Genomic DNA, 16,198 nt, shown 5'->3' on the forward strand with positions numbered 1-16,198 from the left:
AATTTTAAGCCATAATTCATTTATACTATCATAAATTATCTAAGGTAAGGTTATAATTGTACATAAAGTCTTATGGACATTTTCAGAGTTTGAATTTTTAGTCATATTAGTATTAATATGTTTCATGGAAATAATTAATGATTTATTCTTTCAAAGAATAACGCAAATGTGGCCTTTTCAAGATACCTACAATGTTGTGCTCCCCTCCCCCCCCCCAGTTAATTGTCACAAAGAAAAGAGTAGATCATTTTCTTTCTTTTTTTTTTTTTTTTTGAGACAGAGTCTCACCGTGTTGCCCAGGCTAGAGTGAGTGCCGTGGCATCAGCCTAGCTCACAGCAACCTCAAACTCCTGGGTTTAAGCGATCCTACTGCCTCAGCTTCCCCAGTAGCTGGGACTACAGGCATGCGCCACCATGCCCGGCTTATTTTTTTTCTATATATATTTTAGTTGGCCAGATAATTTATTTTTATTTTTAGTAGAGATGGGGTCTCGCTCTTGCTGAGGCTAGTCTCAAACTCCTGACCTCAAGCAATCCACCTGCCTCGGCCTCCCAGAGTGCTAGGATTACAGGCGTGAGCCACCGTGCCTGGCCTCATTTTCTTTAACTTTAGAAAATGCCATTAAGAAATGATACCCTTCCTATGCTGAAAATTATCAAAACCTATTTGATATATATTAATATCAAAATCATATAAATATAAAATGGAAGTCTATAATATAGTCTCTAGAATATTTATTTCACTCATAAATCAAAAAGTTTTAGATATTAATTTTGAAAAATATGTCAACATTTTACAAATTAGAAAACCAAAAGCAGTCCCCTGTCCCAGAGTGGCATCTATTAGTACAAGTGGAATAAACACTAGACCTTATAGTTAACAGCTTACAAGCTACTAACCCACATGCCTACCATTGTACTTGAAAGGATAGCACCAACTAATTCTATTTATTTAATTAAAAAAAGTATATATTCAAGGTTGACACCAAATCCCTTTAGGAGATGAGATTTCTAGACCTTAGCTATGCTGTATGGTTTAAAAAAAAAAAAAAGCCACATACAGAGAGCTGTATTTCTGCCTTAAAGAACAGATTATGATATTACCTGCATAGTTTGGAAGGAAAAATCTTCTTGTAAGAACTTCTTAATATGAGGAACCACACCTTTGGGTAGAGTACTAATTGCATTTAATAACTTCTTCACTTCTAATAGTAGGTTAACAGGGACAAGATCAATAGGCATGTCCTTTTCCTGTTTGTCCTAGAAGACACATTATTCATTAAAAATATATACAATTATACATATTATCACTTACTCTAATACTAAAACCAGTCAAAATATTAAAAAGGAACAAAGAGCCTGCTATATGTAGATCACTGTGACAGAACTATAGATATCCAAGTAAGAATAATAAATGTTCTCTGTACTGTCAGGAACTTACAATAATACATAGATTATTCTACATAATATGAAAACTATATCTAAGAGTGCTTTTTACATTATGTGACTGATGCTTTAGCTACTAAACTAACAGCAAATTGAAATGAATAAGAGTTGTAAACAGTAAAATAGAATGGCTCTCGTTATCTAAATTCAGTCAGAGCTGAGTAAATAGTAATAATCTTGGGAATTCAAGAACTGATTCTTACAGATGTAATGGTTAATTCATAACTATACAGTCAAGACCTGCTGGATTGTCTACTAACATTAGTTGTAAAAAAACTGGTGGGAAACAGAGATGGATAAAGAGCCTAGAACAAATGAATGATAGCTTTCCTTCAAACCTTAACAAAATACCATAGTTCTCATACCATGTTGAAACTTGAGGAATATGATTATGTTGCTGTTGACCTCCGCAAATCAGAACCAACAGCTTCTTATTGCAAAGGGCACACAGAGTCACTGAAAATGCCCTGGTGTGGGGTGACTCTTCAATGCCAGGTCTCTAACAGACCTGGAACTATGCAGAAAAATGACTAGGAACCAATGAAGTCCCTAATCGCCCCTTCTGGATTTGAGTGTTAAATTAAAATACCTCCATCCCCATATATATCTAACAAATATACCTTACATTTTATAGTAATTCATATATGAAGATTATACACATTAGAAAATGTAAACTGTTTACTAAATCTCCGTGAAGCGTGTTCACCATACTATTCATTATACTATAGGTTTGTAACTTTTCTGTAGATTTGAATTTTTTCAAAAAGTTTTTAAAAAAGTCCCACAAAGTAACTAGAAAAACTCTCATAAAGAATGACCACTATCAGTAGTGCATATATCTGAAACTAAAAGTCAATTCTAGTCAAAAGTCACTGCAGAATCATCTGATACTAATTAACAAATTTATACACAAGCAAGATTATGGCATAAAAAAATTAAGCTTCACACCTATTAAATATTTTTATCTTATAAATACAATTTTAATTCTTTAAGTTGTTTGTCAAAATATTTGATGCTCGATCCATTTTTGCAAAATTGATTTAACATCTAAACTAAATTCTGGTCAAAGCATCCACCCTCCTTGGTTTTCCAGTTCTGTATCTAGAATTGTTTTTTCTGGATCTAGTCCCTTGGTTCTTGCCTTTGCTCAACTGTACAACCCTGTGTAAATCTGTGTGTAGTGTATTTCTTCTGCACCTTTTTTTACAGTGATAAACTTATGCAGGTCAATACTGTGGCTATTTTATGTTTATATATTTTCTCCTCCTAAGTTACTTTATAACCTTTGCAAACTTTATTAATAAGTGGGCATCAACCATTATATTAATATAAATCTAGGTGGAAGGTAAAAATTGCATGAACAAGAATCTAACAAATACCTCTTCATCAATCTTTCATTAAATATAAGGACATATGGTATTCATATAAATATTTTAACCTACCATAAAGCATATTGTCATAGGCAATAAAAGCCTCATATTTATGTATAATTCAGAGTTATTCTCTTTCATTTAGACCTAGAAGTTCTAACAGTAAAGATAATAAAAAATTAAAAAATTTAACTTCAGAAACAACTCAGTAAACCTTATTAAATAAAATTCTGTATGTACATGTGTTTTCCTTATATCTATTACATGGGTAGTTTTCTTTCTTTGTTTGAATTTTTCCTTCAAAAGACCAATGAGAGATTTCTTAAAACTGATTGTTGGGATGTTTCTGGGCAAGTCAATTCAATTTTCCACTAAAGTTATGGTGAGGATTGGTGTTTAAAATGATAACTTTGAGATAAAGCATCAATCATCAAAGCAAAAGTTAATTATGACTATTTTACTTATTAAGGTAGATAGCAAAGTAGACTCACCTAAAACATTTTAACAGACAATTAAACTGACTAGATTTACCAGGCATTCTCATACAAAGTCATTATTAACTAAAAGTTAATGAAAATTAAATTTTTTCTTACTAGTTGACCAGATGACTTTTCCAGCTTATTCTCAGTTTCCTCTTTCCTCTGTTCCTCCACAGCAGGATCCCTATTTTAAATGAAAAAGAAAGGTGTATTCACAGCATCTTCTCACAAAGAACATAATTAAATTGTGGTAGTAAAGAATCTAACAATTTAATACTTGTCTGAAGTTTCAGAAGTACATATCAAAGATTGATAATAGTGGTAGGTGCCATCTCTTTAGGGACTCAAGTTAAAGAAAAGAAATTAGGCCATGCTCTTACCGGATGGTGATAAAGAAAACAGCAAGCTGATGTAAAGAACTCTCTATCTTTAATAGACACACAAAGACCAAAATAATGCGAAAAAATTAACCTCCTAGCACTGTCTCAAGAGAAAAAAAAAGGTCCTTGAAAAGGTTAGTGTTTCATATGTGTGCATGTTTGCATGTACATGTGTGTATGTTTATGAAAATATAGGTTACGAAAAGATCTTACATAGATCATTTTTAATGTTTGCGACTCCTGGACTTACAATTGTCCAGTTTTCCAAAATATTTTTTTAAATTGAGGGAGAATATCATATTTAGAAATTATTAATTATTTTGGTAAAAAATAACTTGACAGGGTTTGCTTTTAACATTGGCTTGAAATGTGAACATATTTGCAGTGTTATATACTTAACTGAAAAATGTATTTATAAAATTGCTTTTGTCTACATACAGAACCATGAGAAACAGGGACCATAATACAGGATCACATATTATTTATATAATCTTAATTCTATACACTAGCAGAAATAAAACTGAGGTGAGAAATTTATATTGATTTACTCAGATTTGCACCTTATAAATATTATCCTATTTTACTTTACATTTATGTATTCATTTGATAGACAACCATTTATCATCTACTATATGCTAACTGATTTTGCCAAAGGAAACTGGGACAGAGAAACAGTAGAGTATTATCCAATTTTCAGACTTCTAGTGAAAATTTCAACAAAAGATGATTTATACATATAAACATTTCACAATATGATTCTCAGTGCTCTTTAAAGTATCATGGTAAAGGCAAACCTATCAATTGTCTTTTCCTCCACTTCCAAGTCCTACTCCATAAAAAAACATAAGGAACATCTATGTGTTATCAAGGAATGAAAAATATTGCAGCAGTATTTTCACAGGTTTGAGAAAGAGTATAAAATGTTCTAAAATGTATAGTCTACTGGCTAACTCCATTTAACCCAATAGTTCTCAATCTCAGATGCACGTTAAAATCAACTGTAAGGCTTTTGAAACATCCAGATTCCCAAAACCTACTTTACATCTTCTGAATCAAAAGTGTCACGTGAGCTGCTATATTTCTACAGGCTCTGTAACCAATTTTTGTGTGTAACCCCAAATAATCCTCACCTCTACCTCTGTACAAAATAAAGCTAAACCTCTTAGCAACACAGTAAAAATCCTCCCCCCAAATTTTTCTTAAGTATTTTTTCTTGCTGTTTCCTCAGCCAAACAACCTTCCATTCTCCCTTGCTTCCACACCCAGCAAAATGCTTCTCATCCTTTAAAGATCAATTCAAACGTCACTTTGTGGAAACTCATTCAGTCCCCAGCCAATAATTATTGTTCCTTCCTATGTACAGCCACAGCATCTCTAATATAATACTTATATAATTTGCCTAAAGATATAATTACTTTTTATATATCTTCCTACTATATTATAAGCACTCTGTAAGTATACAAATTTTGTCTAACTCTTTATTTCCTAAGCACCAAATCAGTAAATGCTTGTAAAATAAATTCATAGGTCATACGGCTCATATATGAGGCAGTTAAAGATGGGAGGGAGATACCCAACACTAACCTGCTGTTTAGTATTACATGAGAGAGGTAGAGGCAGGCTGAACTTGTGCTGGTTGGAGGGAATAGACTGTCGTTTGCATTGGGACCAAATGAACCACTCAGCAGGGTCTTCTGCTTAAGTTACCCTCTATAAAATGGGGATAATAACAGTATCCAATTCACAGAGTTCTTATGAGGTTTATATGAACTAACATTTGTGAAAACGTTAAAAGCAATGCCTCACACATAGTAAGTAGTAACTCTATGTAAGTGCTTGTTAAATGATAAAACACTATTTTGATGAGAATGTTCCAAGAGCAGCAAGGTGTAGCACATTTTTCAATTCTTAGTTCTTTAGCCAAGATGTAATCTCTAGTGAACTTTTCTAAAAATTAGATTTTACCCAGTCTACATTCCCCACTAATCAAATTTGTCAAATTTTCTTGAAGCATAAGAGTATCTCATTCATACTAGCTTTCCAAGGTTATTGGAAAAGACAAATGACATGTCTTTGGAATATAACAATTGCAGTTGGTTTTTGTCAATCTATCTCTTACCTTACAAAAAATTCTTCTGGTACAGAATCCATGTTGCACAGGTTCCTTTACAAAAATCGTATGCTAGTAGTTGCAAACTGATTTTTACTACTGCTGTTCAAAGCTGTAAGGAAAATAATATTTAATTGGAATGTAGAAAAGTTACATTCTTTCTCTCCACTGTAAAAACAGCACAAGATCATTAAAGAAAACTTTGAAAATGTTCTAAAAGATAATGAATCACATAGCTTCACCATCCAAACATAATCACCACCAACTTTAATATACTTTTTTTTCCAAGTATAGGTATATTTTACCAATTTGTAATCATATCAAATAGCAAATGTTTTACCCCACCTTTTTTACCACTGAATGTTATATCAAAAACATCTTTCATGTTATTTTATCTTCCTAGTAAACATTCTCAATGGCTATATAAGAGTTGGTTGATTGGGGTTTCCTTGACCATTTCCTTATAATTGGATGTTTAATTTCTCATTTTTTTCATTATAAACAATTACTTCCATGATAAACATCATTGTCCATAAAGCTTTTTCCTTATTTACGATTATTTCCTCAAAATAAACTCTCAAAAGTAGAATTAGTAGGTCAAAAGACAAAAACATTTAAAGCTTCTTGGTGCATATTATTAAATGGCTTCCCAAAGGGTCTGGACTAGTTTACTTTCCATAGAGGTATGTGAGTTCCTGCTTAACACAATCTTGATAGCACTAATTGTTTTGTTTCATTTTAGTCTAGAAATAACAGGCGGCCACTTTTTTCCAATATCATGATTCTATATCTCCATAAAACAGGAGAGGTGGGATGTAAAATACACTTACACACTCTGATTCAAATATCAATGGATGTCATGAATGTTTTCTGAAAAAAAAAGTACTGAAGGAACAAATTAAAACAAAGGGGGCTAAAGTATCATCAGTATGTCTATTAATTTATACAGCCCTTTATTTAACTATTCCAAAAACAACTCTTCTAAAATTGGTACCATTGGATCTTCCTCTGCTAGGATAGCTTCTCTTTCTGATCCCACTCTAAGCCCAGAGAAGGTTAGAGCACGCATATGTAAACTGCTGCTAGGTACTCTTGGGCAAAGGAAGAAATGCTGAGGAAAAAGAAAAGAAAGTGGCAGCAATGGCATATAAAACAGACCTAGATTGCCTTCCTGCCAAGCACTAAGACGGAATAAAGTTTCTCATTTGTTGTCTCTGGGCCACTTATTTGTCTTAGTAACTGAGTAGCCAGTTTCCCTAATAGCATAATTAATACACACTCATAGATTAGATCGGTATAGCTTTTGCAGGCCCATAACTAAAAGGCAATTCAGCCTTTCCCAAATCAATTCAATTCCCAAATCAAGAAAATATATTTTGCAAGATCAATTATAAGTCAACATTAAGAATTCAGATTGTATTTATTCAAAGAAACATTGTTCTAATGACATTGAACACTCTAAAAAGGCAATTTAACACAAAGAGAAAAAAAAAAGTAACTGCAAGACCTGGCCCTCCTAAGCCTTGAGGTCTGAGTATCTTCTCATTAGTAACCTCAGAACAGAGGAGGGGGCAACTTCGCTCTGGTATAAGGGATAAAAGAAGTCCTGTGAGGATCATCTATAAAACAAGTATTCCTAATTATGATTATTATGTACCAATATTCTATATTTGATTCACACCAACTCTATGTAATATAGAAAGTCTTGAGAGACAGGAGTATTTCTCCAACAATTTGATGCTGATACTTCTTAATTGAAACACAAATGCAAAGATAAAGATACACAGACACACAGAGACACAAATACACACACAAAGACTTCTTTCTAAACTTTCTCATTTAAAACAGAGCTTTCTAACACCTCTTAATTTCTTGCCCATCCTTAACCAAAAAACACTTCTTGCTGTCAGTTTGAAAACTCACTTATGTAGAATTCAGTACTTCTGGATGAATTATTTTATTTTATAGTTTTATTCATTTTAAAAATTCAGTAAGCAAAGCCATCAGCAAAGTCATACTTAAATTTGTATCCTCTGTTCAAATACTGATGAAAAATAGAACCTACAGCTAATAATGAAGCAGAGAGGTTGGATAAACCTTGTCAGTCTTTCATAGATCTGCTTCATCTCTTTAATAAAGCTATACAGAAAAGGGCACAGCTTTGAGAATTTTAGGATTATGATCAAGCTATTTTTCTTTTATGGTGTCTATAAACCACCCAGGTTATTTTAATAAAAAGTAACATTATTGTTAAGGCATTATTTCATAGCCAGAGAATACAAACGTATGCCTTTTCTAGACAAAGCAATTCCGTCATTTCCAGAATGTATAAAAGCTCAGACATGGAGACCTCCCCCTCTGATAAGCTCTTCTTTGGTCAGTAGCTGTTTGCAGAGATCACAGCGAGGATGAAAACAAGGGAGGAAAATCCTCTGGTGACAATATAGAGAGGATGGAAGGCCTCTGCTAAGCCGTTCATTGTTCAGCTTGAAAAAGAAAAGGATTAAACATTAATTAATAAATCCGAAGATATTTGGATCCCAAATTAACAGTTAAGAAAGGGTAGTGGCTTTCTTTTTCAGCTCTTAAAATACAACCTGAGATGAATCTCTGTGATGGAAGGTTTTTGAGGATAGAGGATCATCAATCCCACCATTTCCCAGGAGCTAAGCAGGTATGTGTGGCAAACACCACCGGCAATAGCAGCAGCAGTAGCACTTGACAGCCTGTTGGGGAGGAAGGCAGGCGCAACTGCCTAGCAACCGAAAGGAAGTAGCCAACCTAAAATTTTACCACTGTGCTTCTAAAATAATCCAAAGGTTCTTACCATTGTAGAAGAGGCCAGAGGAAACCTTTAAAGTCAGAGTTAACACAGCAAAATGGATGAGTCTAGTTTCCCCTGGTATATTTATTTCAATAGACCTTCCCTGTCAGCAGGAAACAAAATTTTCTCTGAGTTCCTGGTACTGAGGGACTGCTTTTCTACAGAAATCTATTTAAATTCTCATTGTTTGAGCTGGTGGTAAGCTAAAGTTCAGTGTCAATTTACAGCACACCTTAATCCACCAATCAGAATGATCTTATCTGCAGGCTGAGTTTTACTGGTTGAAAAATAAGGTATTGCCATCCATATCTTGATAATCACCAGCATGCCTTTCTTATTATGCCTATATCTGAGCTCTCAGCTCCTATTTTCCCTCTTATTTACTGAAATTATAACACACTTTTTTTTAGTTGCAAAGGTGTTTTGTGTTTCCATTTTTAAAGCTGTGTTTATTCACATTAAAACAGGCACAGCTCTTATTTATAATTATTTAATCATTCCTTTAAACATTTAACTTGTGGCACTATTGTCACTTCCCTAAACTGTATATAGGCACACTTTTTATAAAAATGCTCTTAAATGTTTCATTTTGACTAAGTAACCTGACCAAGTTAGAGGCTCCAATTTGCCAGCAAATTTACATTTCAATGTGTGGGTGGATGTCCCAAGAATTTTCCAGGCTTGTCAACTCCAGCACTTACAGATTACACAATGCCAAGTAAATAAATTAAAAGTTAGTATGGAAAACAATAAAAATAACACCCACACTTTTCTCAATGCTACTACCTTAAAAACAAAGTAATGTAGTTGGTGTTTTCCAGGAGAGAAGTTGTTACTTATGCCCTCAGGGTTTCTCAATCTTGGCAGTATTAACATTCTGGAGTGGATAATTCTTTGTTATGGGAAGTTGTCCTATACATTTTTAGGATGTTTCATAGCATCCCTGGCCTCTGCTCACTAGATGCTAGTAGCAACCCCCCCACCCCCACCCCCACAATCCCTACCAGCCCCTATTGTGGCAATCAAAGATGTCTCCAGATGTGCCAAATATCCTCTGGGGCACAAAATTGCCCTGGGTTGGGTTAAGAATCACTGATCTTTAGGAATGGGTTAAGATAAGAAGCCTAATTAAGTGGACATAGAACAGATTGGGTGAAGAAAAATAAGACCATTCTGACATTACACAGCATGTATTATACAAACACAAACACCACCACATTTGTCTACAACAAAGAAAAATGGCATAAGTAGCTCATTTAAATTTCCATGAATGTCCAAATAAGTTGAGAAGCTACATAGTAGATTAACAGCACAGAAACTTTGGAATAACTCTCCAATGGTATATAGGCCTTTGTTGACACACAGTAGCTATGCAACCTTATGTGAAATTAATAAACCTTCTCTGTGCCTCAGATTCCTCATCTGAACAGTGGGGATAATAGTGGTATCTACTTCATAGGTTTTTGTGAAAATTAAATACTTAAAACATGTAATAGAACAGTACATCTGGCACATAGTAAGCACTATATAAGTGTTCCTATTACCACCATCTTCATTATCATGATTATCATTTAACTGTTCAGGTTTGTAGCAAAATTAATTCACTTTTCTTCTAATTTCCTCATGAGGGCTCCACTCTCACGACCTAATTTCCCTCCTAAAGGTCCCACCTCACCTCCTAATTCCTTCACATTGGGGGTTAGGATTTCAAGAAATGAAGGGGGGTGGCGGGGAGGAAGCATTCAATCCATTTCACAAGTGTTCTGTGGCTCCAGTACCCTGAAGTTCTTTATTTCTCATATGTTAGTAAGCTCCAGGTAGACAAAAGTGGCTAAGGCCATTCAATTAGATTTAAAGAATAACAGAGCACACCATTATTTTGTATGAGCACTGATGACAATGAACAACATGATTACTTGGCTTTCTAGTTCACTATTAATTTCTTCCATCTTTTTTGTTTAACTTCCTGGTAAGGCTACAAAATAAACATACCTAAACATGAGTGGCTAAAACATTATTTGCTTCCCCCAAGAATAAATACATAGTTGCCTTAGGTAACCTCCAGGACTGATGGATGATGGTTGAAAAATCTTGGTAAAAGTTATGAGAACATGAAGATATTTTCTGCTGTAAAGATCACTGTCCATCTCAGCTCTTACCTTTGCAAAGATCATTGTTAGCACTATCTGGCAGCTTAAACCAGGAAGCAATGTATACCCACTTCCCCCTTGTTACAAATCTTCCAATATAGAAAACACGTTTGCCTAAAGCAAAATTAGCATCTTATGAAAAGCAGGTTTTTAATTCTATTTAGATCTATTCAGTTACTTTTGGACTTACACAGGCAAACTTATAAAATATATATTAATTTGCTTTTAATAGTTAGAATGTACCTATCATGAATATGCATGTTAGGATTTACCTGAAAAAACATCCAGATATCAACTGTCCATTAGTTTCAGGTATTTACAGGTAGCAATGCTAAAACCACATGGTTCAGAAATGTAGCTAGAAATCACTGGAAGAGGCGTATGCTATCCCTGAACACATTCTACAAAAGTGGAATATTTTCAGCAATTTAAAAATATGTTGTCATAACATTTGTAAGATAATAATGGCAAAAGAAAGGAGAACATTGAGACATGACACATATAGAGATGATAATCAACCAATGAATGGAGGACACTGCTGTGTACTTGGCTCTCCCCCACCACCAATCCTATCCTATCCTATCCTATCCTATCCTATCCTATCCTATCCTATCCTATCCTATCCTATCCACTTCCAACTTGCTCCACCCATGTAAGAAAACTGGTTGCTCACTGTTATCTCTAAAAGGCATACATTTGTAAAAGGATGTAAGTGAGAAGGTAGAGCAAGCTTTTAGTTGTGAAAGTCTCCTTTCATATAAAACTAAGTTATTAACTTTGGTTTCATTGAAAATAAGATTAATTTTCATCAGCTCCTATGTGCCAAGCTTTAGGCTATATGCTGATGTACACTGAATAAACATCTGATCCTCACACACTCTGAAAGATAAACATTACTGTAATTTATTTTAAAAATTAAAAAATTAAGGCTTGGAGAGTTCTCCATAGTTAAAAAAATCAGTAAAAGTAGGAATTCATGCCCAAATTTCATCAACTGCCAATTCCATGTTCTTTCCACTATGTCTCATTACTTCTAGTGCCATATTTGACTTTATATAAGCTCAGTGTACAGTTATAAACTGGACTAGATTATATACACAGACACACTCAGGAACAAAACTATTTACATGACCTTATTGGTTAGCAAATAATACTGTAAAAGTAATTAATCATACCAGCTTAATATTTCATAGTAGGCTAGTAACATTAGCTTTTGCTAAAAGGCTGGGTGCAGTGGCTCATGCCTGTAATCCCAGAACTTTGGGAGGCTGGGATGGGAAGATCACTTGAGGCTAGGAGTTCAAGACCAGCCTGGGCAACACAGAAAGACCCTGTCTCTACACACAAATTTCTAAAAATTAACCAGATGTGATGGTATGTGCCTGTAGTCCTAGCTACTAGGGAGGCTGAGGCAGGAAGATTGCTTAAGCCTGAGATTTTGAGGCTGCAGTGAGCTATGATCATGCCACTGCACTCCAGCCTGGGCAACAGAGAGACCCTGCTCTTATAAAAATAAATGAATGAAAATAGTTTTTGCTAAGAGTTTTTCATTCAACAAAACAATTCAGAACTATTAGGTGCCAGACACTATATGCAGTGCTGAAATGAACAATGAATTGAACAATAATTCATGCCTGTCTAAATGATCTTTCAAAGTTAAAGATTTTTAGAAGTCTCTAAAACTCTTTTGATAGTATATCCCTAAAGCAGTAAAAAATCAGAATATATTGAAAATATATGAATATCAAATTAATTATATGCAGATATTACTCTAATATAAAATAAAAAAGAATGAGATAAAAGTAAAAAAAAAGTTTTAATATTCGTTCCCACACCTCAATAGACAATTTCACATATCCCCTGAAATGTGCATACTCCATTTTGGACACCACTGTCTTAGAAAACAGCTTCATGTTTTAATTCAGGAAAAAGATATCTATCCATTTCATGAACCTAAGAGTATCTATTTTCTGAAAGACCAAAAATTTTAAAATCAGATACGCAAAGGACCTTCATCTGCACAAAACAGGCAGGCAGGCAGGTCTTTAAGAAATAGCAGTTATGATTACTGTACCTTAACTTAAAAATAAAAATATATCATTTTCATCTTATCTAGAAAATCGGATTCAGAAACGATGGATAGTTCTTGTGTTTAAAAAAAAAAAAAAAAGACAGGGCAACATTCTGATTCTGGGATATGAAATAAAATGTGAAAATGGGGGAAAAAAACATTTATCCAAATTATCCAAATCTTGTAATCTTAATCTAGAGTTGAATTCTGTGAAATGTACAGAAAGAAAAATCAGGAATTGTTTAAAAAGTGAAAGTTATTTTATGGTTTGGCAAATCATTTAGAGATTAGGGGAATTTTAATACTTGATAGTTGGGAAAAGACTGGGAATGATAATAATTGTAAAGGGAAAATTTTTTTTAGGTTTTTTGGTTTTGTGATAAAGGTAACAATAAAAAATGGGAGCTGACACTAATTATATATACTTTGTTTTCTGGCTCTGCATAAGGGGTAAAATCAGTTTAATATTAGTATTGAGTTGTTTTAGCTATAGTGAGAACATGGTATTTAAATGACCCCGTGCCTAGAGCTCTGCCAATTTTCTACTGCTGGATTTCTCTCCCTTGAATCTTTGGAACCTGGGCCGATGAAACTTTTGTTCTACCTGCTGTTTATGCCTACTGAATAATCCCCTAGTTTTAGATTTGGCCTCATGCCCCAAACAGAATGTAAGGCCCACAAAGTAGAGAAATTTGTTTTAATCCCTCTGCCACATACTCAGTGCCTAGAATAGTACCTGGTGTACTTTAAGCACTCAGTATTGATTTAAATAATGAAGTCACTCACCCTCTGCACACCTCAAGGCCTCTGAAGGCAGAAGTAAAGAAGCCCATGTATACATTAAAAATGTCATCTCTGCCAATCTAAAGCCCTTCTTTAGAAAAGGCAGCCTATATGCTACATGTAATAATGTTCCCTGCAGATGACCATGGAATCAAGATAACACCTGTGTCCTCTGGCAGCTACTTCTGTCTCTTGTGCAAGTTCCTATCCAACCTCTAAATACTGAAGTACCCTGAGGTTCAACCCTTAGATATGTCTTTTCTATCCATACTTACTCCAATATCATCTAGCTTCAAGGCTTTACATGTCTATCTCCATCCAGCCTTGACCTCTCCTTTAACTACCAATAATAAATTCAATAGCCTACTCATCCTCTCTCAGATGTCCAGTAGACATCTCAACATAAGCTCAACTGAGATCTAGATATCTGCCCCTCCTCACAAAATGGCTGAAGCAAAGCCACCCAGCCAAGTCAGGCCTCGACAAGACTACCTGCAGTCAGCCACAGACCCGCGGACAAGAAATAAATGCTCATGGGTTCAACCACTGAGTTTTGAGGTGATTTGTTATCTAGCAAAAACCAATGAACACTCTACCTTATCCAAAATTGCAACACCGTATCTCAACTTTGATATTTCCTATTCCTCTTCTCTTTTTTCACTGTATAACACTCATTATTAACATTCATATATTTGCCTATTATGTCTTATCTACTGTCTATATTCTCCATTAAAAGAAAAACAACTTGAGCAGAAATTTATGTCTACTTGATTTATCAATGAATCTCCAGAACCTAGAAATGTACATAGAACTCAAGTATTCATTAAATATACACAAGATGAAAGAATGAACAATTAGCCATGTTCATATCCCTATGAGTATAATTCCCATATTACAACATTCAGTATTCTATAAACTCTGCAGTTCTGTCAAAACTAGAATTCACGTCTTCATTTAGACTGACTCAATATGACTTAAACTCTGGTTATAAAAGATTAAATATTTAATATTAAATATTCAATTGTCATATTGAAGACAATATGTTCTTTTTAGGTTTTTCCAGAAGAATAAAAGAGCTAGAAATCCCTAAACTTGAGTTATAAGATCCTGAGCAAGTGTGGTTTACTTCCTTTAACACTGTTTCCTGAACTATAAATTACGGGAAATACCTAAGCCAAATACAAAGTACACACAGTAACAAAAATTTACAAAGAACAGGGGTTTTATGCCAATCCTTGAAGAATTAAGGATAATTAATATTTTATCCTAAAAAATATCATGTGCTCCTACAGCATTCTTTATTTCTCTTAATAGCACTTATTCTGGTTTGTACGTATTATTAACAGACTCTAATCTACTTGAAAAAGACCTGGCACTCAGTAAATATTTGCTGAATGAATGACTATTAGCATTATACAAATGTATTTAACTGGCTGGTTAAAATGATTATACCTTTATTAAAAAAAGAGAAATGCAGATGTTCTCTTTAGCTACTGTGTTTTAAAAAATTTGGGGCATAAAATAAATGTTTTTTATAAAAAAATACAGTATTGAAATATACTAAGCCTTCAACTTTTAAAAAACTACAAAAAGACCAAAATAAATAAAACATGTATGTATATGGATGGAATAAAGACAAAAGCAAAATTATTGATTTGGAACTCAAAGAAAAATGAAAATGAATAAAATGAAAGTTGGTTCTTAGAAAGTTGAATAAAATGTACAAACTTCTAGGAAGCCAAAGAAAAAAACAGCATTAGAATGAAAATTTAAAACTACAAAGAGATTAATAGATTTATTAGAATAATGAATTCAACTTTAAATCAATAAATTTTCATGCTAAAAAATTTCTATTTCCAAAATTAACACAGTGAGAGGTAGAAAAAATTATCAGATCCATAACTATAATAGAAATTCAAATATTTGCTGAAGATCTACCATTAAATAAGCTATCAAGCTTAATGATTTTATGGGCCAGTTGTATACAGCCTACAAAGATCAGATAATTTCTATGTGATTCTCATTATTCCATAGCATAAAAGAAGATGAAACACTTCCAATTTACTTTTCAAAGGTGACATAGCACCCAAATTTGAAATGAGAGAAGAAAAAAATTATTGAAAATTCTCATTTGTGAACATAGATTATAAAATCCTAAATAAAATGTCAGCAAATCAAAACCTGCAGCATAGCAAATATAGAGTTTGTTACTACTACCTGTGGGACCCTGGGAAAATTACTTTACTTTTCTGTCTTAAGTTTCTTCATCTGTACAGTGGAGATCATAATAGTATCTACAGTATGAAGTTGTTATAAAGATTAGGTAGGTAAATAGAGTCTTTAGAACAGCACTTGGCATGTGGCAAATGCTCAATAAGTGTTAAGTATTATTATCCCAAGAACAAAAAGCAAGATAATCCATTGTTATCATTTTAAAGGGGAATATAAAATACATATAAAATATGTAAATGTGAACATTTGATAATTTTTAGATTTATTTTTAGACTAAAACAGACATGAAGGGCAATCTCCTAAACATGATAAAGAATATTTATCACAAGCTAATAGCACAAATTATACTAAGT

The 16,198-nt window shown here is 33.6% G+C and overlaps 1 protein-coding gene across 1 annotated transcript in view; it reads right to left on the reverse strand.

The window, feature by feature from the left end:
- The window catches only part of DZIP3 (DAZ interacting zinc finger protein 3), an 86,207-nt gene that overhangs the window by 66,750 nt on the left and 3,259 nt on the right, over nt 1-16,198 (reverse strand). Inside the window, exons 2-4 of the mRNA XM_045540342.1 lie at nt 5,795-5,897; nt 3,410-3,479; nt 1,105-1,260 (exon numbers count right to left, since the gene is read on the reverse strand). Coding sequence (XP_045396298.1) covers nt 1,105-1,260; nt 3,410-3,479; nt 5,795-5,826 — 258 coding nt within the window. The 5' untranslated portion in view covers nt 5,827-5,897. The remainder of the gene's footprint in view (nt 1-1,104; nt 1,261-3,409; nt 3,480-5,794; nt 5,898-16,198) is intronic.

This window comes from Lemur catta, chromosome 1, assembly GCF_020740605.2.
Source record: "Lemur catta isolate mLemCat1 chromosome 1, mLemCat1.pri, whole genome shotgun sequence".
Taxonomy (NCBI): Eukaryota; Metazoa; Chordata; class Mammalia; order Primates; family Lemuridae; genus Lemur; species Lemur catta.